General features: G+C 32.8%; 1 protein-coding gene across 1 annotated transcript in view; it reads right to left on the bottom strand.

Annotated features, from left to right (window-relative positions):
• Positions 1 to 18,736, bottom strand: part of Cand1 (Cullin-associated and neddylation-dissociated 1) — a 79,276-nt gene extending 60,540 nt beyond the window's left edge. Inside the window, exons 1-7 of the mRNA XM_085813591.1 lie at positions 18,580 to 18,736; positions 15,849 to 15,950; positions 15,674 to 15,741; positions 14,979 to 15,091; positions 13,198 to 13,298; positions 2,202 to 2,268; positions 1,963 to 2,061 (exon numbers count right to left, since the gene is read on the bottom strand). Coding sequence (XP_085669717.1) covers positions 1,963 to 2,061; positions 2,202 to 2,268; positions 13,198 to 13,298; positions 14,979 to 15,091; positions 15,674 to 15,741; positions 15,849 to 15,950; positions 18,580 to 18,621 — 592 coding nt within the window. The 5' untranslated portion in view covers positions 18,622 to 18,736. The remainder of the gene's footprint in view (positions 1 to 1,962; positions 2,062 to 2,201; positions 2,269 to 13,197; positions 13,299 to 14,978; positions 15,092 to 15,673; positions 15,742 to 15,848; positions 15,951 to 18,579) is intronic.
• Positions 18,737 to 23,456: the final 4,720 nt, after the last annotated feature.

The following is a 23,456-nucleotide window of genomic DNA, read 5'->3' as shown; positions in this document are numbered from 1 at the left end:
TAATATTCAGTAAAGCAATCCATAACCTTATTTTAAAAAAAGCAACACATACATTAGTCAAATAATTAGAGTAAAGGTACTTACACATTAGTGCAACCTCATTAGTTCTTTTTTGGTTTTATGAGATTATGGCAAAGCCTCAAGGACTATCTACCTAAGGGGAGGGATGTCTTCGTGGAGGACTTTCTCCAAGAAACTGGCTTGTATACCCATTGAAAATATGAAAAAAACCTGTGAAAAAGGCCTATGCAACCATCCTGCCATGGGATTTGAACCTTGGACTGAACTACCAGTGTTCAGTGACTTTTACCACTTAGTTTCTGGCAGGCTAATCATCTTAATAGAACTTGCCAAATTTTCAGAATGTACGAAATTCTGGCAACCATGAGCATAACAGTTTTTCAATTTTAACAAGCAGAGTCGCTATCTTCGCATACATTATATTTTGTTGCATTCTAAGTTCCAATGGTTTTTATAGAAAAATTGATATATATTTTGCCTTCAACTTAATTTTTAAATATGCACTTGTGAGGTCTGCATGCATAACATTAAAATTATGCAAAATCAAAAAACTAAATTACATTAAAATTATGGAAGAATACAGCATTTTGCAGATAAATTGCTAAAAAGAACAATACTTGGAATTTATTCTTAAAACAGTCACAACAAAGGAAGTGGAAACTTGCTTGCAATTAAGTTTATCATCTAACGAGTTTTGGATTGAAACATAAAATACATATATCTATGTAATGAACAATTTTTTACACTTATAATTTGTTATACAGTCAAAAGTCATTAATTCAGACACCCATAATCCGGACCTCAAAGCTACAAACTTTCTGCGCATAGCCGTTTACGTGCGTGCGTTAGACCTTTACGGCTGCGAATATGCTTGTGCGCATGCTCATAAAACATTTACGCATGCGCGTTTAATGTATAACGGATGGTGTAAGCTAAGCTAAAATTATCTAATTCAGTTAATGTTGCAGATTGCGTTGTTCCTTAATCTTCGATTTGGATCCGGCTTATTATTTTTTGCAGACTGTTAGAGCAATTTTAAGTAAGCTTAAACTTTCGATTATATCAAATAGAATTTCCGATATATATTTGGTAAAATGTAAAAGATCTAAAGTGAAAGTATGTTTCGAAATCCAAAATCTGTTTATCAATTTCACGCTGCTCGGCGGGGGGAACGCCGCAGCGCGTAATGAATTAGAAGTTGATCTGTCAGCACTATCCTTATCTTCAAAACAGATGTTTTTATTTTATTTGGCTTATAATTCCTTACCAAATGTAGTATTTCATCTCGATGTGCTCCGTCTTTGATATGATTTAAAACAAGTTCCTCGTCATTATAATTCGCTTCCGATAGTGAAGAAAGTGACAGAGCTTATTGAAAATGAAAAAATTTCGATTGACAAATTAGTCGGTATTTTCGACATAGCAATTATAGGACTTGGACAGCTTAACTTTGTAACTAAACAAGAAATTATGTCTGTTTAATAGAATTAAAGAGAAAGTATTATCACATGAAACGAAGCAACTTACATTGAAAGAAATGTTTAATAAAGTAAACAAATAAATATTAAGCTTTTTCTTTTTGTAAATTTTGATACCCTTTAGATCATAATTGTTCTTTATTTCATAAATTACGGTTTCATATTTTTAATTTTGTAATTTCTGCATGTCATCTTACCAGATTTAAACTGATGATCTATAATCCGGAAAAATCGATAATCCGGAATCGCCGAAGTCCCGACGAGTCCGGATTAACGACTTTTGACTGTATTTCCTTTTCTGTAACAAATTGCCAAAATGCACCAAAATGGTTGTGCTAATATGTAAGTACCACGATAAATGCCTATAAAAATAGAAAAATTTTGCTCAAGCAACAAATTAATTCAACATACTTTCCTTACTATTTGAAGAAAAAATATTTTTAATAATATACTTGACACTCACCAATAGCAGTTATGGATCTTTTCCGTACAGCTAGTCTTGGACTTGCTAATTGAGGCAAAAGTGCTTCTTGAATTGACAGGTGAAAACTTATCAATAACCCTATATCAGAAAATAAAAAAGATAAAATTATAAATTTTGTGAATATTAATAATATTAACATGGAACTATTAATAACATTAACATTTATTTAAACATTTTATTTCAATAATTTACATGCATTAAAGATAAACAGTATTTACCTCCAAATCTACTTAGTAAGTCACTAAGAATGTCTAAAGCTTCAAGTTGTACTGAAACATCTTCTTGCTAAGAAAATACATGTTAAAATAATTACTTTTTTTAATAAATAAGTGTTAAAACATGTATTCAGTTTTCACAGCCATACAGATGAAAATAATTATGAGTTTTCCCACCAGCATAAAGAATGGCATTTTTAATAATTGTAACCCATGTACACTCCTGTTTGTGAAAACTGTAACATAACGAAGGAATAATTAAAATTGAATGACAATTATTCCACATATGACATGTAAAGATACAGATTAAATTTACAGAGTAATAAAGAATATTGAATGCACATCAACAAGAGCTCATATTCATTGTAGGATTGAATCAAACAGGTTTTAAATGTGTACCTCAAAAATAGTATTCCATATTGCTTCCACATATATCCAGAAAAGTTTATCCATATTGGCCACAAGATAAACACTGCAAGTGAGGTCCTGGCCAATAAAATTCCAGCCATGTTCAATAGGCAACACATCTAGTAAATGGAAATAGCAAAGATGGCATGGTATTTGATGTGCTTGAGTCCTGAACATTATCTAGCAAAAACTGGATGTGCACTGTCCTGATGAAATACAACAGAACAAGCACATACTCTTTTGTTGAAATGTAACTCCAAGAATACATTGAATGAGCAGACCTGAGAATATGACTTCACGTCTACTGTCTCTCTCTCTTATACAACAGTTGCTGATAACATTATCTTCAGTTCTCAACGGATGAAAACGATCATTATATCCAGTCACATCACAGACCATCACATTTGGCCATAGTATGATGCTGATGCTCTCTACAAGATGGTAATCATCTGTATAATGTGTAATGTACACTTGGCCATCGTTGTATTCTGAAATGCAAGACGATCTGTTGCCAATCAGCATGCCAGCGGCTGAGTTTAGCAAACTGTAGCTGAAGATGCAGATGGTTTTGCATTAGAACACTATTCAATATGCAGAGCAGCGGATGCCATCAAACTGCTGAAGCTAATATTTGAATACCTATAGCAATGCTCCAACGTTGTGCCAATTTTCGAGATGAAGCTGCACAATCCATCACTTATATGGCTGAGATGTTTATCACTGAATGCCGAAATAATGTTTAATGATCTACAGTCAGGTTTGCAAATTGTCTGGTTCTTTTGAGCCCATTGTTAACACAATTGCACCACAGACAAGGCTTTATGGCCCATATAAGCTGCAATTTCATATCAGTCCTGACAGATAATGAAACACTAATTTTAATGCTCTGCTGTAGACATTTATGTACATGGCAAACGTGAGAGCTCAGAGGCTGCTCTCATCCTATGCATTGCATATCATTTGCTTTGCATTTCTTGTACGAGGGCAATCCCAAAAAAAAGGTCTTCTATATTTTTAGATATATAAGGGCGAGTCAAATGAAAGTGAGCCAACCCCTCCTCAGCAAGAATGGTTCGGTCTATCATCTGCGGCGCATGCGCGTAGCACAGAGACAGCCTTCATTTACGAAAGTGGCGCGAAAGTGTGAGGTTAAAGTTCTTTAAGGCGCTCTTACACTGGGTTGAAGACGGTAGTATGACATAATGGATGCTCCAAAAGAGGAACAGCGTGGTGTGGTCAGGTTTTTGACAGCTGAAGGTGTTTCCCAACATGAAATTAGTCGCCGTATGACTGCTGTGTACGGTGAACATTGCATCGCATTGTCCACTGTGAAGCGTTGGAGCAAACGGTTCAGAGAAGGACGTGAAAGTTGCAAAGATGATCCAAGACCGGGCCAAAGTCACCTTGCAATCACCCCCGACACAATTGCACTGGTTGATGAGCTGATTAGACAAGAACGGAGGATAAGCATCGATGAACTGGCAGAGCGTGTGAACATCAATCACGGTTCGGTTCACACCATAATTCATGATCATCTCGGTTATCGGCTTTTGTGTGCTCAATGGATGCCCAAGATTTTGAACGACCGCCAGAAGACGGAGAGGTTCGGCGCTGCTTTGACTCATCTCATCTGGTATCACAATGAGGGTGACGACTTCTTGTCTGCAATTGTGACTGGAGACGAATCATGGTGCCACCACTACGAACCTGAAACATGCCGGCAAAGCTTACAGTGGAAAAATTTGAATTCACCACCCCCGAAGAAAGCAAAGGCTGTCATTTCCTCAGGAAAGGTGCTATTGACTTTTTTTTTCGATCGTCAGGGGCCATTACTGATTGAATTTGCTAAACGTGGAGAGACAATCAATAGTTCACGATATTGTGCAACGCTGGATCAGCTGCGTGTCGCAATCAAGAACAAACGACCTAGAAGATTGACGAATGGTGTGATCTTGCTACACGACAATGCTCATCCCCACGTCGCTGATGTGGTTAAGACACAGCTGCCAAAGTTCAAGTGGGACACGCTGCAACATCCTCCATACAGCCCAGATTTGTCGCCATGCGACTTTCACATTTTCGGGAAACTGAAAAAACATCTCAAGGGTACCAGATTCGTGTCGGACGACGCTGTGAAGGAGTCGGTTACAGACTTTTTGAATCGACAGCCCAAGGAGTTTTATGAGACGGGGATCACGCGGCTCATTTGTCAATGGGATAAATGTCTCAATGTTCATGGAGACTAACTTTAAATAAAATACTCTGTTTGTCATATATTCGCATTGGCTCACTTTCATTTGACTCGCCCTTATACAAAGAACCGTATATTTTCTATAATTGCTACATCACTTTAAAAATTGAAGAATGCTTTATTTTTCAACATAATCGCCATTTCGGTTGATGCATTTTTGTAGACGCTGTGGCAGTTTTACAATGCCCATGTCATACCAGCTTGCCGCCATGCCTTTCAGGAAGCATTGAACCTCATCTCACCCCATCATCGGAGCAGCACCAGCGTCGAAACAAATGTTCCTTCAATTTAAGGAACAGGTGGAAATCGCTGGGTGACAAGTCCGGACTGTAGGATGGGTGTGTGATGACGTTCCAACCAATATTTGGAAGGAGATCGACGGTTTGACGGGCAACATGAGGACGGGCGTTCTCGTGGAGAATGCTTACACCCTTGCTCAACATCCCTCTTCTCCGGTTCTGAATTGCCCTTCTGAGTTTCTTTAGTGTTTCACAGTACCTGTCAGCGTTGACTGTTGTCCCAGCAGGCGAACGTTTCTGACAACCATGCACGACTGTCCATACACTTCCGTCAATAGGCGGTGAATTTCAACCGGTTTAACGCCTTTTGAGTTCAAAAATCGAATAACTGCGCGCACTTTGCACTTGGCAGTAACGTTTATCGAGAGCTCCATTTCGAATGGCTGCCAAGCCAAGACAGAGCATCCGAGCGAAGCGCCTGCGTGCTTATGTGGTAGCAGAGAAGGCACCACTCACAAAGTGTTGCCAACAACCATATTAAAACTTTCTCTACGTCCCCAAAAAATAGGAGACCTTTTTTGGGGGATTGCCCTCGTAAGTTTCAGTTACAAGATTTCTTAATGGTGCTGGAAAAGAGCATATAAATTGAATAAAATCAGGTATGAAAGTGCAAGTTGGCAAGAAAAGCTGAACAACGCGCAGACACAAAAACTAAATGCACACACGCGACCTGAAAAAAACACATTTTTATAAAATATCAACCTTTTAATATAAAAAGTATTAAACATATACATATAATTAAACTAAAATAATACTTGTACTTACTATTTTGCAATTAATTTTATCTTCCACTTGTTAAAAAAAAATCAGTAAATCACCAAGAGATTATAATAAATTAACCTTCTTTAAGATGCTCTTTAACAGTTGATACATGAATACTGTACACAACATTACAACACACTAATATACATATTTATGTTATATATTACTGTCCATTTTCAGGCAATGACAAGTTTTAGAGATAAATATATATAGAACTGTTACTATAGCTTTCAATTATCTTCACTTTTAGTTCAATAAACAGTACTTTATATAACAGCAGAAAAAGTAGTCATGTGAGATAATACAGTTACAAAACAACATATAGTTAAAGGAGGAATATAAAAAAATAACTATTTTGTCTCAGTCTCACTTGATCCTGATTAAAAATTTTTAGGGAAAAAGCTTTTTCTTTTTTGCTACTTTTGCAGCCAACTTTTCTAATTTCCGTTTCCGAGCTAGTCTCAATTTCTTTTCAGTTTTCAGCAGCTTTTATACAATCCATTGATACTTTTTTATTTTCTTCTTTATTTTCTGCAATGTTTAATTGCTTTTTTTTTTTTTTTTTTTTTTTTTTTTTTTTTTTTTTTTTTTTAGATTCTTGCTCCTCCTTTTTTATCTCTAGTTCTTCTTTGTACAGTTTATGAGCATTCCTTAAATTTTTACAGTGTACTGGATTTTTACATAGAGCAATAACGTAACGATCTGCGCTCTGAATTACAGTATGCCAGCTTACACACGCTAAAACTCGCACGTGCTCTGAATAACATCAGTAGGGTATCCCCGTATGTCCAACACAGCTCTCGTTTGATGGTTGCTTGCTCTTCTTTGATTCAATATTCGTACGCATCTAGTTCCGCCTTTCCACATAAGCCCCACTTACTTCGCCTTGATGTGAAACAACGCATTTCACGATCTCTGGCATGATGTAAAGTTTTTTTTACAAAGAAAAGAGGAAGAGAGAAAGCATGTCCTCTGTTTACCCGCCCCCACATTTGCCGGTCGCGATTTCTCAATGGTTCTGCATCGATCTCAGGAACAGCCCAGGTGACATTAAAAAAAGCGGAATTCCGCGAAAACGTGGAAAACTTTCATGCCTGATAAAATCTAACAGCTGGATCTTACAAGATCTTAAATATTACGATATTTATTACAAATGTATGTTATGTAACAAAATCATTGCAAGCATAGAAGAACATAGTAGCTGCCCCAGAGCAGCATGAACTATACCCAAACTAAATGGGGGGGAATAAAAATATCTATGCTTCCTGAAAATGCAATTATTGAAAATGGATAATTACGGAAACATCAATTTTAATTGACAATATTGACAGCTGTACACAGTATTTAACAGGCAGATAACTGAAAATTCTAAAAGATGTATGTTATTCAGAAATGCATCAATATTCATGCAAATAGGGCTCATGATTATAGCCATTACAGAATGTCTAGACTAGATTCATATACATAGAAAAGCAAAAATGACACAGATCACATAAAATAATTCATGCATGTTGTTAAGTCTTTGTTTCCTTTATATGCACCTAATGCCCAACTTCCTCCTGTGCATACATACTCAATTGACCAACACCAGTCACCTCTTAAACCCTCTACCAAATTATGGGTGCGTTGCAGGATCAAGACAGCAATGACTAATGGGCTATCACTTGTTGTTCCCCGTTGGTTGGAATTATAAGGTACACAATGCTTCCATTTGCATACCTTTCCCGCGCAATGCATGTGAAATTTGACTGTTTATTCAGAAATCTGGAAATATTTGGTAAACTGACCATATATTTCTAAGGCTGATCATATGTTTCTAAGCTTCTATGGCTGCCTTCAGAGTTTTATCATCTAATACCAGTGACTGCCCACTGCAGCATTCATCACAAAGAATTTAAAAGACCAGAAAGCTATTTCAGATCTTCTAAACTGAAACCAATGGCTAGTACTATGGTCTTTTACAGCATCCTTCTCAAATGCCTGGCACATTCGACGACTTGATACGGATGATGACAGGCTCAACTTCACATCATACAGCAAACAGCCACAAATGTGCTACTTCATTTATCTTCAACACAGGATCAGCTGTAATAGTTTTGTGTGAGCAATGTGTCTGTTAATGCAGGTCAATGGTTACACCAATGCTTTTCTGGCATGTGTATCACTTTGTTTCCTTTCTGTCAGCATTTTATCAGATGGGATGGTAAAAACAAAAAGAACTGTTTTTGGTTACCCTGCACAAGCTGTCATTTGTACTCTATAAAGGCTGCCACATAATTCTCTCTAATACAAAAGTTTTTCACCAGAAGGCAATTTCATAGTTTCGGAGGGTAGAGGGAATGTGGTCAGTTTTATTTAGCTGGAAAGTATTTAAATTTAATTTATGAAAGTTAAAAAAAAAAAAAAAAAAAAAAAAAAAAAAAAGCTACTTTTGTCAAGTTTTGGTATCTTACTGGCATTTCCTATACTTTACATTTAATTTATAAAACATGTTAGAAAATAATCTAAATAAATGTATTGTAAGGTTTATGTTAATTTTTCTAACAGTTAATTTTTAGTTAAAAGTACTTTCCTATCTTCCTGAATTTCAACTTACAACTCCGGCCAAAACATATTTTTAGAATCACGTTTGAATGCAAATGAGGAGAAGTATTAACTGTGAAGATCTACTGACTTCTTGAAAGAGCCATAGATTCTATGCAGCGTGCTTTAGCCTCTTGGCTATACTCTCTCTAAAGCTATTTCTATGATCGGCTGTACTTTAGGCCCTTGATAGATTCGCTGTTAATTAGCGCTAAGGGGCCAACTGTTAGAATCTTGAAAGCTTCGGCTATATCTTTTTAGTTAGATTAGTTAAGTTTAATTTCTTAGTTTCCTGAGTTCAAGCCTCAGTGGAGGCTTTACTGTAAAGCTCCAAGCACAAGTATTCCATGAACTTTATTTGGAATAATAAAGGGTATTTAACCCTTCTCATGTTTTATTCTGTCTCATGATTCAAGCGATTATTCGCTTATCAGTTCTTAAGGTTCCTCAACTTTAGCTACAGATTAAAACACAGGAATCTTATAATATATATACATTTTTTAAGTTAGGTAAAGAAGGGATATCTTCTAGCAATAGTGAAAAGGATGCATGATACAAAAAAGATTGAGAACCACTGTCCTAATGCATTTTTCTTTGATATTCATAAATATTTCAACCTCAGATCTTTTGGAATTTAAGATAAGAATATTTCAATAATTGTTAGACTAAAGAAAATATAAACCATATTATTCACAGGGTGGTCATAAAACACTTCCCCGATATATGAGCCCTTAGCAGCCTATCTGCTTAATCAATGAAAATTAAATTTCGGATATTGTTATTTAAAGGTATATGCTCGGGACTGTGATGATTTAAAAGAATACAGCTCTCACACTTATAGTTACATAGAAAATTTCTTAAATTCTTAAATGGCAATACCCACATTTTTCCTGCACAAATTGATCAGCGCATTAAAAAATCATAAATAATGTTGAAATGATACATGTATTATAAAAATTGCCAGTGTAAAACATTTGAGAAGAACACATTATCATTTCTCATTAGATATGATGAAGATAAGAGATAGCCACTGAGGATATTATGGACGCATGAGGCGCATTTTTGCTTAACTAGGAATGTAAACTCCAAGAACTGCATTTACTGGGCTCACAAAATTCTTCACGATGTGGCACCAGGGCCTTTATATGTAGCTAAAATGACTGTGTAGTATGGCATGGCAAGCACATACATTCTAGGTCCATAATTCTTTGAAGAGGTTACTTCCAAAGGTATGAAAACGTGCTCCATCACAAGTGCTTGGTATACGATAATGTTGCTCTGTTACATAATTCTAGAACTGTGGCACTGAAATGTCATTAATGTCACTATGACTGCACGATGGTGTTGTTCCAAATGTCTCCACACATGCTCGGCAAGTGCTGCAACAGCACTTTGGATACAGTCATCTCCCACAACTTTGCAGTTTTGTGGCCACCATGATCCCTTAACCTGATGGATTTCAGGTTCTGAGGTTATCTGAAATCTAATATGTGCATATCAAATTCATGAGATTTATCACAATTGAAAGATAAAGCATGAAGTTGTACAGATTCCTCTAGGGATATTATGTTCATAATTTTATCAAGTCTCTCACAAGCAATGCATTATCGTCTGCAAAGGTGGGCAGACTAAAAACTTTCAAATTCCAATTTCGAGTTCTTTTTCCCTTTCCTCTCTTGTGTTGTCATTGGTCTTTCACAAAGCTTTTCTTTGCAAATGTTTTATGCCAACAATTTTCGTCGTATGTATACAGATCCAATACCATTTATGGTTTATCAATGTGCTTGTTGTTGTTGTTACTAATCTCTATGCCTAGGAATATACTAGACGAGGTCCACGAGTCCATTCACCTTTAAAAAATCGAAAACAAGCTTAGGAGACCCGTAAAGATCCATAAGAGACAAATCCAGGCACTCAAGGATATGTGCCGGTGATGCGGGTGCATTGTGACACTTAGAACAAATTGGGTGCATCTTGATACCACTCTCAAAAGTAAGTCCCCTCAGGTGCCCACTGAAGAATCAGGAAAGTGCTGTCTGAACACATCTTTCACAATCCATAGCAAGGGATCTTCCAGGACAATCAGCTTGATACCAGGGATGACTCGGGGGAACGAGCCAAATTTGCCTGTCAGCATGTCTTCTAATGGAATGCAGTTCAAGATATGTCAGTGAATTGATAATTGGCAAAGGTTCTTCAGAAGCCTCCTTCGCCAGAATGTCTGCCATTTCATTCCCACATATATCAACATGGGAAGGAATCCACCGAAGATGCACTTTCACACTCTAGGTGACGAGACCTGCCTAAGTTTGCTAAGAATTGCAGCTCCGGCCCTATCACCAACTCTTTGCCAGTTTGAAAGATATTTAATAGCACTATGACTGTCAGACAAAATCCATACTGCCTTAAGATCAATGTGCTGATCAATTTAAACAGAAAAAAAGCATGTCGCCATACAGAAGTTTCAAAATTTTTTCACTGTAACTATAATCATGAGAGTTCTAATATGGTAAATCAACACAATCTCAAGTGCATACCTTCAAATAACAATAGCAGATATTTCATTTCGATTGTTTGGGTGGATAGGCCACTAGGAGTTCATATATTGGAGAATTTTTATGATGTAGATTATACCTGTAGATTATAGCCTTTAATGTATTCTGGGATTTCGGAACTAAATATAAAAAAGAGATTAAGGTCAAGTATTCAAAATTTCCAAATAGCAATAAATAAATTTGAAAAACCAAATTCAATTGATAAAATATAAACTTAGCTAAAGAACTGCAAAAACGACAAGGGTTACCAATCACATCATAATAATATACTAAAATATCAAAAGCACTTCTATCTAATAACTTCTCAAACTTGAAACATACAATATCTATACATTTTTGTCAGTATCAGTACGGTCTAATTGATAGTATGATTCATTCTGAAGGTGAAACAAATATATTTAAAGAATCTTCATAAAGAATTCAAAAATACTAAACTGTTCATTTGCTCAAATATTTCAATTAGCAAGCCAAGTATCTGATTATTAAAAATATATAATGGACTAAATCAAAAACTACAAAAAGTAAAATACTAATAGCTTCTGGTGCCTACTAAATATATACTTGTAAAAAACTCCTACAAATTTGTTACACTGCTCCCCAAAAGTCACCTTGTATTTTGCCCCATAATATTTTATTTTGCCTTAAAATTACACTTGCAATAAGCATCACCAAAGAACAATTCAGTGTATTTCTTAATTTCAATGTTAACACATATTGTTAATTTAAGTACAACTATTAGGAAGTTAATAACGTATACTCCAATCCATAACAAAACTATAGCAAGCAGTCAACACATGAACATTTTTAAAGCTGCAGAAAATGTGCATTAAAGGCACAATAATATTGAAGGAAATATTTTAAATCACAAATATTGTACAGGAAATTAGAATCTAAAAACCGTATATCTTTATGAGGGTTTTGGATTCTAATTCCTACATGGAAATTTTAAAAAATATTCTACAGAGACAATCATCAATAAAAATACTTGCAATTCATTTATAAATTACAAATGCCAAGATTTATAAGTAGCATGCTTCAGAAGCTTAAGTTTTGAATTAAATAATCTCTATCTATAACACAGCTCTTAATTTGCCTGCAATTTTTCAATGAAAATGGCTTCAAGAATTTTCATACCAGATTTGGTCGAAATATAGACTTTTTTTTAAAAAGCCCTAAATGGCTATTAGTATCAAAAACACGATTCTGTGTTGTTTTACTTTTCATTCCAGTTTGCTGCCATTCAAAAAAATGAAAGATATTATTCTTTCAGATTTAACTTACCATTATTAATTAAGAAACTAAGCTATTTAAAAGCAATAGCTGTGGTTCTTACTTTTCTTTTTTTTTCCTTTTTAACTTTTAATATGATTTATTTAAAAATGCATTTATGTTATATTTAATCAAAAACATCAAAAATCTTTTTTTGAATTACATATTTTCCCCCTTTTTAAATATACAATAGAAGATATATACTGTTTCCCTGTTAGCCTAAATGCATAAGTTTCCTATAAAATGTTTTGGTATTCAACCTGGGTCTTGTCTAATGATAATCTTCACTGATATACCATATTAAACTAAAAAAAAAACCTTTTGGACGATCACTAAAATCAAAATCCCTTCAGATTTTTAAATTTTTTAAATAATATAAGAAATTTTTTCATAGGTTAGATTTGAACTTTATAATATCCATTTTGTTGTCTTTTATGCCACTAATTTCTTTATGCCTTTGAAAAAATACATGCTGCTTACAGTCACCTTGCATGCTACGCTCAAAAATCATTATTCGAAGATTCATTATAATATAACTGGAGCCTATGCATTAATAACAATAATAAATACACATACAAACAACAAATTTAAATACAATTAAGACATCACACCATATTTGCAATAATGGATTATTTAAATAGGTTTTAAAAATAAATTCAGATTAATAAAATAATTCCAGAAAATAAATAGTGACTAAAAAAAAAAGGGAGATGATTAGAATTTTAACATGATTTTTCATTTTTACTCTACACTGCCTTCAGAATTTAATAAAGAATTAAATTCAGCAAATAAAAATCATTTTTAAATTTGAAAATCAGAATAAAAAATAAATATAGTTATACTTTTTTAAATGATCTAAATTAAAATAATACCTTTGAAATAGCATTACTTAATCTTCCAGTGATTTTCTTACATATGCTTGAGACTAACTGAGTCGAAGTTGGAGGTAATTCACTAATAACTGTTTTTAAGCCTTGAAAGAAAAAAAAAAAAAAAAAAACATTCATATTGTAAATACTTTGCATAAAAATTTAAAACAGTTTCATTAGCTTCATATTCTTCCTTTATATTTTCAGAACAAAAATTTGATTAAACAGAAAAAATTTATAAAACAATCTTCAATAAGATCTTTCATTTAAATTTCATACAGCAATTATGAGTTTTATATTTTAAAAAATAAAGCATTTAATAATATCAAAGCATTAATCTTCAATGACTATTTAATTTAAAAAATGGTTTTGTAAATTATTAAGCTGACACAAGTAGCAAAAACGATAAAAATATGGTAATTTTAAATCAAAATAAAAAATAAGATAATTTAAAAATGTATTCATTAAATACATAGATACTGTAAATATGAATGTGAGACTAAATTAGAAAAATTTATAACAATAAATATTACTCTAAAGTAACATCTCCACAATTTTTTATACTGGAAATAGATATTTATCACAGAATTGCAATACATGTTCATGGTAGCAGACACACATTTTAACTTTTCATGATACTACAGTCCATATGTACATTTAAAAATAGCAATTACACATAAATAGAAATAATAAACTATGAAGAATTTCATAATTAAAATTTATGATGTCAGAATTCTGAAACTGAAGCATTATTCTATATATTATACACATTTAATGAATTCATTTTGAAACCATCTTTCTTTATTTTTATTTAAAACTAGCAAATTTTTATGTATTTTTGTTACTCCTTTCAGCTTAATAATTTACAAAACCATTTTTAAAATAAAATAGTGATTGAAGATTTATGTTTCAATTTTATTAAATGCTTCATTTTTTATCCATTATATTTAATTTACTGCATGAAATTAAAAACATATATAAAATATGCTTTAATTCTGCAGGCACATACAGCAACGAAAATGCATTCCTTATAAACCAATATCGCTAAATACTTAGACATTAAAACTAACTTTGTGGGGATTAGAACTGTTAAAAGAGGACACTTATAAATATGAATAACTAACTAGAGCTTAACATAAAAACCTAAACAATAGGTTTAATGAACAGGCACACAATATTATATCCCCTCCCTAATAAAAAATTAATAATATGTGTATAAATCCCAATAAAACCTTATTTACAAACATTTTTTAATTGGTTACCTAGTTGTTGTTTTTTTTTATTTATTTATTTTTTTTTTTTTTTATTTTTCACAAACTTCACACTTACAAATAATTTAAATTTTACTTACAAAATTACACATCATTTCTATTACACATTAAAATGTCTTGATTCGGTGCCATAATTGTTTTTTTCTCTCTCTTTTCTTTACCCAGACAACTTTACCTATTTCATCAGAAAAAGAATTTACAGAACTGTAAAAATTTTCTATGAATTTAACAAATCTATCTATTCATCTTGCCCCTCTTTAGCCTCTGAATCCAAAAATAACCTCAGTTTCCGTCTCTCATGTCATGTCAACATTTTAAAATACAGGATACTCTCTCTTTATCTCAAAAATCATATAAAATATGCATATAAAGGAAAAACTTACAAAATATACTGTTTGAAAAAAAATTATTATAAAAAATTATTAATTAGTTTGAAACATACATTTTAAGAATGTCAGTACAAAGAAACTTTGAAAAAAATTACAACAAAAAGTTATGAATAAAAATTTTTACCTATACTAGATATATCTCTAAGCTGTTCCTTTTCAGATACCATATTATTACATAATGTATCCACAATTGTTTCTACTTGATATTCTTTTACTTTGTTTACTAATGGCCCAAGACTTAAAAAGAGAAGAAAAAGATAATTTAAAAATAGGAATTAATTAAAAAATGTACAGTCATATAATAACACATGCAGTCTTGGTACTTTCTGATTCTTCACAACCCCATGGAAAGGGATCGATTGTTTGCGAAAAATGTTTTGAGGCTATTTTATGACTCATAAGTACTGCTTTGTTCACAAATAATAATAAAAAGAAACATTTTACAAGAAATGAGAAATTTCATGAGGAAAACAAAAACTAAAATCTGTGTGCTAGTATTTACATTTTTACAACTGGTGGAATGATGTTAAATATAAAATGTGTAAATTCATATTTATTTAAATATGTCTGCCATTTGTAAGTATGTGGAATGGCTACTCTGTCATATACTTGAAAATATACCAAAAATAGCAATTCTACTGAACATTAAAACAGAGGAAGTGGCGTACTGTATTAGAGCGTACTGTATTTTTTATAAAAAAAAATACATTGCATTAAATTTTTAAATTACGAATAGGCTAAAATAGAAGATAACAGTTATATAAGAGACATCATATTACATAACGAAAAAGAAATATCTGATAAGAAAAATTATTTTACCATTTCACAGCTAAATTCTGAACTTCACCATTTTTATCTTCTAATAATTTTAAAAGCATTTTCACAACCTGTAAATATTTTTGTTTTCGAAGATGAATATAATAAAAATATACTCAAAAGCTAATAAAAACCAATAACAATATTTTTTATAATTAATATTAAGAAAAAACATTACCTTGCGCTCACTGTCATCATCAAGCTTTATAGAATCTTTCTGCAACTCAACCATGAGGTCATTTGTAGCCATAAATCGAAAATCTTTATCACTTGATGTCATCTAAAACAAATTATAATCATCTTTTAGATAAAAAATTTAGGGAAACAATTTTAGTTGAGATTAATAAACAAGACAAACAGTATTCACCAAAGAAAAGGATAAACATAAACAAATGCTAAATCTACGTCAAATATAAGATTGTTGCTTTGCTAATTTTATGTTTCACTTTGGCATATTTCTCTTCTGTTTTAAATATCAGTACTCTTACACTTTAAGGCCATTATTACAGTAAATATGGACCTTTTAAATATGAAAACTGCAAAACAAGGCACTAATGAATATAGAAAGAATATTTAAAAGCAGACTGCAGTCAAATTTTCAATCACTGTTTAATTGATTATAGCAGTTAATCCACTTGACAGGTATCCAACTAAGAGAAGGGATGTTTTTGTGAAGGGCTTTCTCAGGTGAACTGGGTCATTATTCATGTTACATGCAGGAATGACCTTGAAAATACAATGTGAAGGCTACCTTTTTCGCTGGAATTCAGTTCTGGGTCAAACTGCGAGCACTCAGTTGTCTTATTTATATAGCTAATATATGGCCTCAAAACAAATTTAACTGCTCAAAATTAACACTCATGTATGCTTCCTTAGGAAAACAACACGGGGAGTGTTTGAACACTGTATTTTATTATGCTAAAACTTAGAATTTTTTCTTTGCTATTCCATATATGTAAATCACAGCTGCCAGAAACGAAGGTTAAATCAGCTTATATGGGTGATATGGCTGTGTTAAATAAATAATTATTTAATACATTTAATTTACTATAAACTTACTAACCTACAATAAAAAGTAGCATCTTTCAGCATTACAACACCTTACAGAGGAGAAGGAATGAGTAGTATGGTAAAACAGGAGACGAGAAAGAATACTGTTTTATGTAGACTAAGGCTTATCTACATTAAAACATAAGGCTTATCTACACAGTTTTATCTACATTAAAAGGTACCAATGAAACTAAAGGCAATAAGCTCAGAGTCATAGCTAGGTTTTCAGCGCCCAGGGACAACTGAAGGTTTCGTGCCCCCTATTGCCTGCCAAGGATGGAAAACATTTAATTCTAAAATCAGTTTGGTGCCCCTTGGATTCTGCACCCGGGAACAGATGTCCCCCCTTGCCCCCCTCTAGCTATGCCCTTGCTCATTGTATTTAAATTAACTGGTTGTTGGAGCTATGTGATATGGTGAAAGAAAATTATTTTGTCTGCCAGCTTTTTAAAATACAGAAAAGTATGCTTTGGTTAAGATCATGATCCATCGGTAGTAAATCACCTGTTGCAAAAATACCAAAAAATGATTAAAATTATGTGTAAGGCTTCTAAAAAAAATGGAGTATTTTCAAAATTATGTAAAAGACACTACTGAGTACTACCACTTATATTCATATTTAAGTAAACTTACATTACATCTAGTCAATAAAGATAACGGCTTCAGTGTAGAATTGGGTGCCCCTTCCATTAGCGACATTTTTTTTTAAAATTTAGGTGATGAAACCTCACTTCTGATTACCATGATAGTTTTAACTTTGTTTTAGCTTCCTGATTTTATTTAAATAAAAATAGATTGATGTGTGCATGGACATATTTAAGACAGTGCACAATGCCTAGTTTGTGCAATTCTAGGATGTTTTTTTAAGTAAAAACAGATCGATGTGTACATGGACACAGATTTTATGCAATTCTTCGACTTCTTTTTTTTTTTTTTTTTTTTGTGCAGCAGCAATCTTGAAATTGTGACTTCCTGGCGCTGATCTTGGCGTCAAAAAAGAATCGCCAATAAACCAGGGGCACCCAATTGTAAACTTTTACCAAGATAACTATTTTGTTACTATTTTAAATGCCATTAGATAATTTTGGCCAATGAAGTATATGAAGCAAATTTTATTGAATTTGTTTATTATATAATCTCAAAGCTTGAACTCACAAGCTTTCATATGCTATATTCATAATTTATATCCGTTGATTTATTCCTATAAAAAAAAGAGGAGGGCAATCTGTTCCTTCAAAATGATTGGTGTAAGCTTGGTGAAATTTCTGCCAACTTTCATGGTCAATGCGAAAATGCGCAAGTAACAAAATCCTCATGGGAATTTTTCTGTTATAACTCAAATGTGATAAACAATTTTTTAGTGGAAAGATGTATGCTGCAACTCGATACTTCTCTTAGAAGAAACAAGGTGCATTGCGGTACTAATAGTATTTTGATTCTTAGCTATATGAATTCATGTTCAGATGCCGAAATAAAGACAAAAGCCAGCTTGAATATACCTCAGATACCACTGTTACTTACTGGCCACTTTTAAATTTAATGTGTTGATTGCAGATCATTAATCATAAAAATAAGACGGAAACATATTACAATATTATCAAAGACACTATCCTCATACTAAAACCGCGCACATTGAAAGAGTAGAAACAAAACGTTTCATGTTTATTTTCTTTTTCGCCACCCATACCCTTTAATCCTAATTATCAGAGTCTACAATATTTAAAAACATCAACACATTGCAAGAGTTCTCATTAAAATAAACAAACAACACAATATACAACACTCAAACCACACAGGCTTTAGATTTCGTACTATGCGTTTTATATAACAATTCAAAATTATATTTTAATTAAACTCACCTTTTCAAGTAAATTCGCGATATGATAAGATACACTAGCCATGTTTGTATTTAAAAATAAACAATCAGAAAAGAATTATAATCGACAAACACAGAAATCTTCTCTCTTTCATGCGGTTCCTACGATGCTGCCATATTTGCGAAATAAATAACAAACTAAGCATTGTTACGGTTGAAGCCATTTATCCAAAAATACAAAAATGTTCTCGCATTTAATTTTTCATTACATTACATGAAAATATTAACCTTTAAACCATATTTTCAAATCAAATTTAAACTGTTTTATGAATTCAAAATAAAAAACAACAGAAGTGTGCTTTCTCATATATATTCAGACCACGGAGTATAAAAACTCCATGATTCAGACTCATGTCGCAATATTCTTGGAATAATGCGAGTATAGCAAACAGGAATAGTATCCCAAGAGACAAGAAATGAATATTCACACTGTCAGGATCACAATTAATTACATATGACTGAATGTTTGAAACGATTTAACAAATTCTAACACTATTTAGAGCAACATGCAGCTGTCTTCAAGACACCAGGTAATGTATGCAATCATATTTATTAAAATTTTAAACTTTGGCTAATATTTTTTTTTTGGACACTCGCATTTTTGAAAGTAATTTGTATATATCTGGTACTAAACCCTTAAATATAGAGTTCAAAATTTTTTTAATATGTTTTTTTCCCTATTTTCAGCTTCGCTTATTGTAAAATAAATATCACCAAAATATTTCTTGTAATAAAATAATTTGTTCAAAACGGGGTAACTCATAAAATAATTCGACACTCCAAATTTTTGCTGAAATGTTCTTGTAGACAATGTTTCTTGGTAGCCGAGAAGGGTTATTAGTCTCGAAACTTATTTTGCTTCGAATCACTATAAACGGCTGTACTACTTTTCAAATTGTTGCCATCAAATATTATCGCTGTGTATTATATTTAAGAAATTAAATAATGAAGAATCTACATGAATGCATGTATGTTTCTGTCATTGTGGAAAAACAACTATACCTGTAACCATCAAATTTTGAATAACGTAGACCTTCACCAGAACATATTCACCTGGAAACCCGAATATTGTATTTCGAATTTGTTTTATTACCTATTTTATATTTTTTAAACATTAAGGAATTTTTAATTAAGAAACTCAATGATTTCAAAACTAGCAGTGTTACAACACTATGCGGAATAAAATATTTTTATCTGCAGCGCGCAAGACTGTCTGTCGGAAATTTTAAAGATATGTTATTTTAAAATACTTTTAGCCCAAAAGGCTGTTAGCCCAAATGCTCTCGAAAAATGTGTGTATGTGTAAAAGAGAAAAACGGCCCTTAGGGAGTAATATAAAATCTGAAAGTTTTCAGATTATTTTTCATAATTTTTGTTATAAATGAATATGCACTACAAGAATTATGGTCTTTATTTGGAAAATTTTTCTTGTGTTGCGTTCTACTGGTTTGTGGATTTGGAATGACTGATGACAACACTTTATGAGGAATGAAAACACAGTTTATTAGAGAGTATTGCTCAGGATAGCTCCAAAAACACGTTTACAGTCGTCGAAAAACTACGACAAACACGCTGAAACAATCAGCAACACAGACCTCAGGCTATAACGGTAAAGACAGTTTCACAGCAAAACACTAGAGTACAGTTCCCAACACGGTTCGTTTGTTCTCGGAATTCAACGTACTCTCGAGACTCTCCACGCTACAGCTCGCGATGCACTCGACGATACACTCGATAGGTTTAACGATGCACACTCTCGATGCACCAATCCGAGATACACTGACGAGAAAAACTCGACACTAGACTGCTACTCCGCGTACATGCAGGATTTTTTGGCATGCCATCGAGAACATTCTGGGACAAACCTGTAAGAATCCGTTCCAGAATGTTCTCTGTTCATGGCATAGCACCGATTTTGTCGAAAAAAGCGATTTCCTGCCAAACATGGCAACCCTTCCTTCCTTTGTCATTTTCTGGTAACCCTAAACCCGCTTTGCGGGGAAGCTATCTTACCACGGCTGGGCATTTAACACTTGTTTAGCAAAACATATTAACAAGTCCATATCTGAAGTGAACATGCAAGACACTGCAAATGTCGCATTTTGCACTTTGGTAGCTGAGGATGACGGCTCGGTAAAACATCATCCTCAGCTTAAAGTAACATAAATTAATTGTGATGAGATAGCAGAAAGCCAAACTGATGAAGAAGAATTAGAAAATTTGCAAAGTTCAACTTCATTAAATTTTAAACAATATCCGTAACCTTCAGGGAAAAATTCTTGGGGAAGACATTTCAACCAAAATAATCGGTCCCTATATACTGAAGAAATATATAATGAAAATATTTATTCCCTTTTACGGATTTTCGTGGGTTGAAGTAATTCCGTTAAAAACATATCAGCGGAAACCATTGCCTTTCTATAACGATTGGATTAAAAGATCTGAAACACCCTGTAAAATAGCAACAGACCATGGATACAATTTTCGTCCAAAATATTTAAGAACATGTCACGATTCTGTGGTATCAAGCTTAATCATACCATAGCCTACCATCTGCAGTTAAAAGGCAAAATGAAGCGGCTTCATAGGTCACTCAGAGCATCATTAAAAGCCCATAACAACCTAGCCTGGAGTGACACTTTACCAACTGCCCTCTAAGAATTACGACTTGCAGTACCAGAAGACACTAATTATACAATAGCAGAAATGGTTTAGGACAACCTATAAAACTACCTGCTGAATTTTTCAGAGAAAGTTCCATTCGTACAACACCAGAATCATTCGTAAATAATCTTTAAAAAAAATGGAATTCATAAGACCATCACATCACACTTTATAAGGTATTTTCTTCTTCCTTCCAACATGCCTTTGTGGTGTAAATGTAGGGTAGCACACTCTGTGCATATTCGAAATGTCTAGGCTCGAGTTCTGCCGAGAGCATTGCTCTTTTTCAAGTCACTTGCTTCAAAATAACCTGACGACTCTACAACTTCACAAAACGCTTTCGTTCATAAGGGCTTAAAAGCATGCTCTCACGCAATTCTGAGAGTAGAGAGAGTAAGAAAGTGACTCTAACCTCTTTATGTAGGGCCATTTTTGGTGACTGAACACACACCAAAATATTTCACTATTGAAACAAAAGGGAAAAAAGTCAATGTATCAATTGACAAATCAAAACCAGCCTTTGTCTTGGAAAACGGAAACGAAGATTTTCCCTGCATTAAAGAGGACACCTTGAAAGTAAATGAAGAAAATATACTCCTAAACAGTCTCTAAGTTGCAGACCAATAAGGATTCTACTAAAATTTAGAGACTGAAATAAACTCCTACCAGTAGACACAAGTTAAAATTTTTGAATGTAACTTAGTTACTGGTGGAAGAGTAGCTTAGGAGTACAAACTTATTAAAATTGTAAAAATATTAAATATTAATAATTTCATTCAACAACAATATTAAAAAAAATAATTTAAATTTACGCCCATTAAAAAGAAAAAAGTTTTTTAATTTAACTAAACGAAAATATTAATGTAATTTTTATTTCAAAGGGTTTCTATGGTAACAATTAAAAAAAACTGATTTTCAGATTGCTAGTTTGATGAATGGATTTAAAATATATTTTAGGTCCTCGGAAAATGTAAATAACTGTAATTATTTCATTTAATAAAACTATTTTATTAATATCGATATTGTTTTTTCCAGCCATCTTTATTTGGTGACTATAGTTATTATACAACTGCTCTGAAGTTTGTAAAACTCTCCGAATTTATATCTTATGGAACATCTATGAAATTAGTTAGAGGAAAGAGTAAGGAAATATGATTACTGTTTTGAAAGCTTTACTAGAAGCTATTCTTATGTAGGAATGGAACATTTTTACCCGGAAAACTTAATTGGATTCATGCAAAGGGCATGAAAAGTGTAATTTTAGCTAAAGGATACTGGAAGAAGTATTGAATGTGTCATTATTTTTATGTTTTTGTTAAATATAAACTGCATGATTCGTGATAAAGGATTTTAGGCTAGCTTTCATCAGCATAGGGCTCTCTTGCAAATAATCCACCTTGGAAAAAATAGCCACAGAAACCGATATGTGTAATTATTGTACGTTGCTATATAAACAATCTCGCACCTGCTCAGGAGCCTGTAATAAAACATGAATACTAATTATGTGCGTTTATTAAAAAAAAAAAAAAAAATCTGAAATGTTTCAGATTTTAAATTACGTCCAAAGGGGCGTTTTTTAACATTTTGTGTGTTTCTTTTCTTTATTAAATATCATGTTCCTCGCACTTAAACCATAAGATCCAGTGCAACAGCAATATCGCAAAATAGTTTTAAAATGAGCATATCTTTAGAATTTCCGATACAGAGACTCACGCGCCGGAGATAAAAATGTTTTTTCTGCACAACGTTGCCATTGCTCGCTTTGAAATCCTTGAGTTTGTTAATCAAAAATTCGTCAAAGTTTTAAAAAATAGGAAATCGATCATAAAACAAATTTCAAATTTCAAATTTGGTCTTCCACATGCTCATATTCGTTGGAAGATTACGTTATTCAAAATTCGATGACTCTATGTACCGTTGTTTTATCACAATACGAGAAATATACATACATTTATGCAGATTTTTCATTATTTAATTTCTTCAAATATAATGCAGGACTCTAACATTTTGTGGCAACAGTTTGAAAAGTGAACCGACGTTTATGAGTCCGACGCAAAATGCCAAAACGAAACTAATAGTCCTTCGGGATTCAAATCCCTTTGGACTAAAAATTCTTGAATAATTTTTTCCCCCAAAAGTGTTTTGAATAACTTTTTTCCAAGTAAGCAGGTTTTAAAATAGATGATCAATAATATA

This window comes from Stegodyphus dumicola, chromosome 1 (assembly GCF_044657685.1).
Source record: "Stegodyphus dumicola isolate Sdum_Otavi_A_Nest chromosome 1, ASM4465768v1".
Lineage (NCBI taxonomy): Eukaryota > Metazoa > Arthropoda > Arachnida > Araneae > Eresidae > Stegodyphus > Stegodyphus dumicola.
Note: the sequence above shows the minus strand (reverse complement) of the source record. Positions and strands in the feature narration are given on the sequence as shown.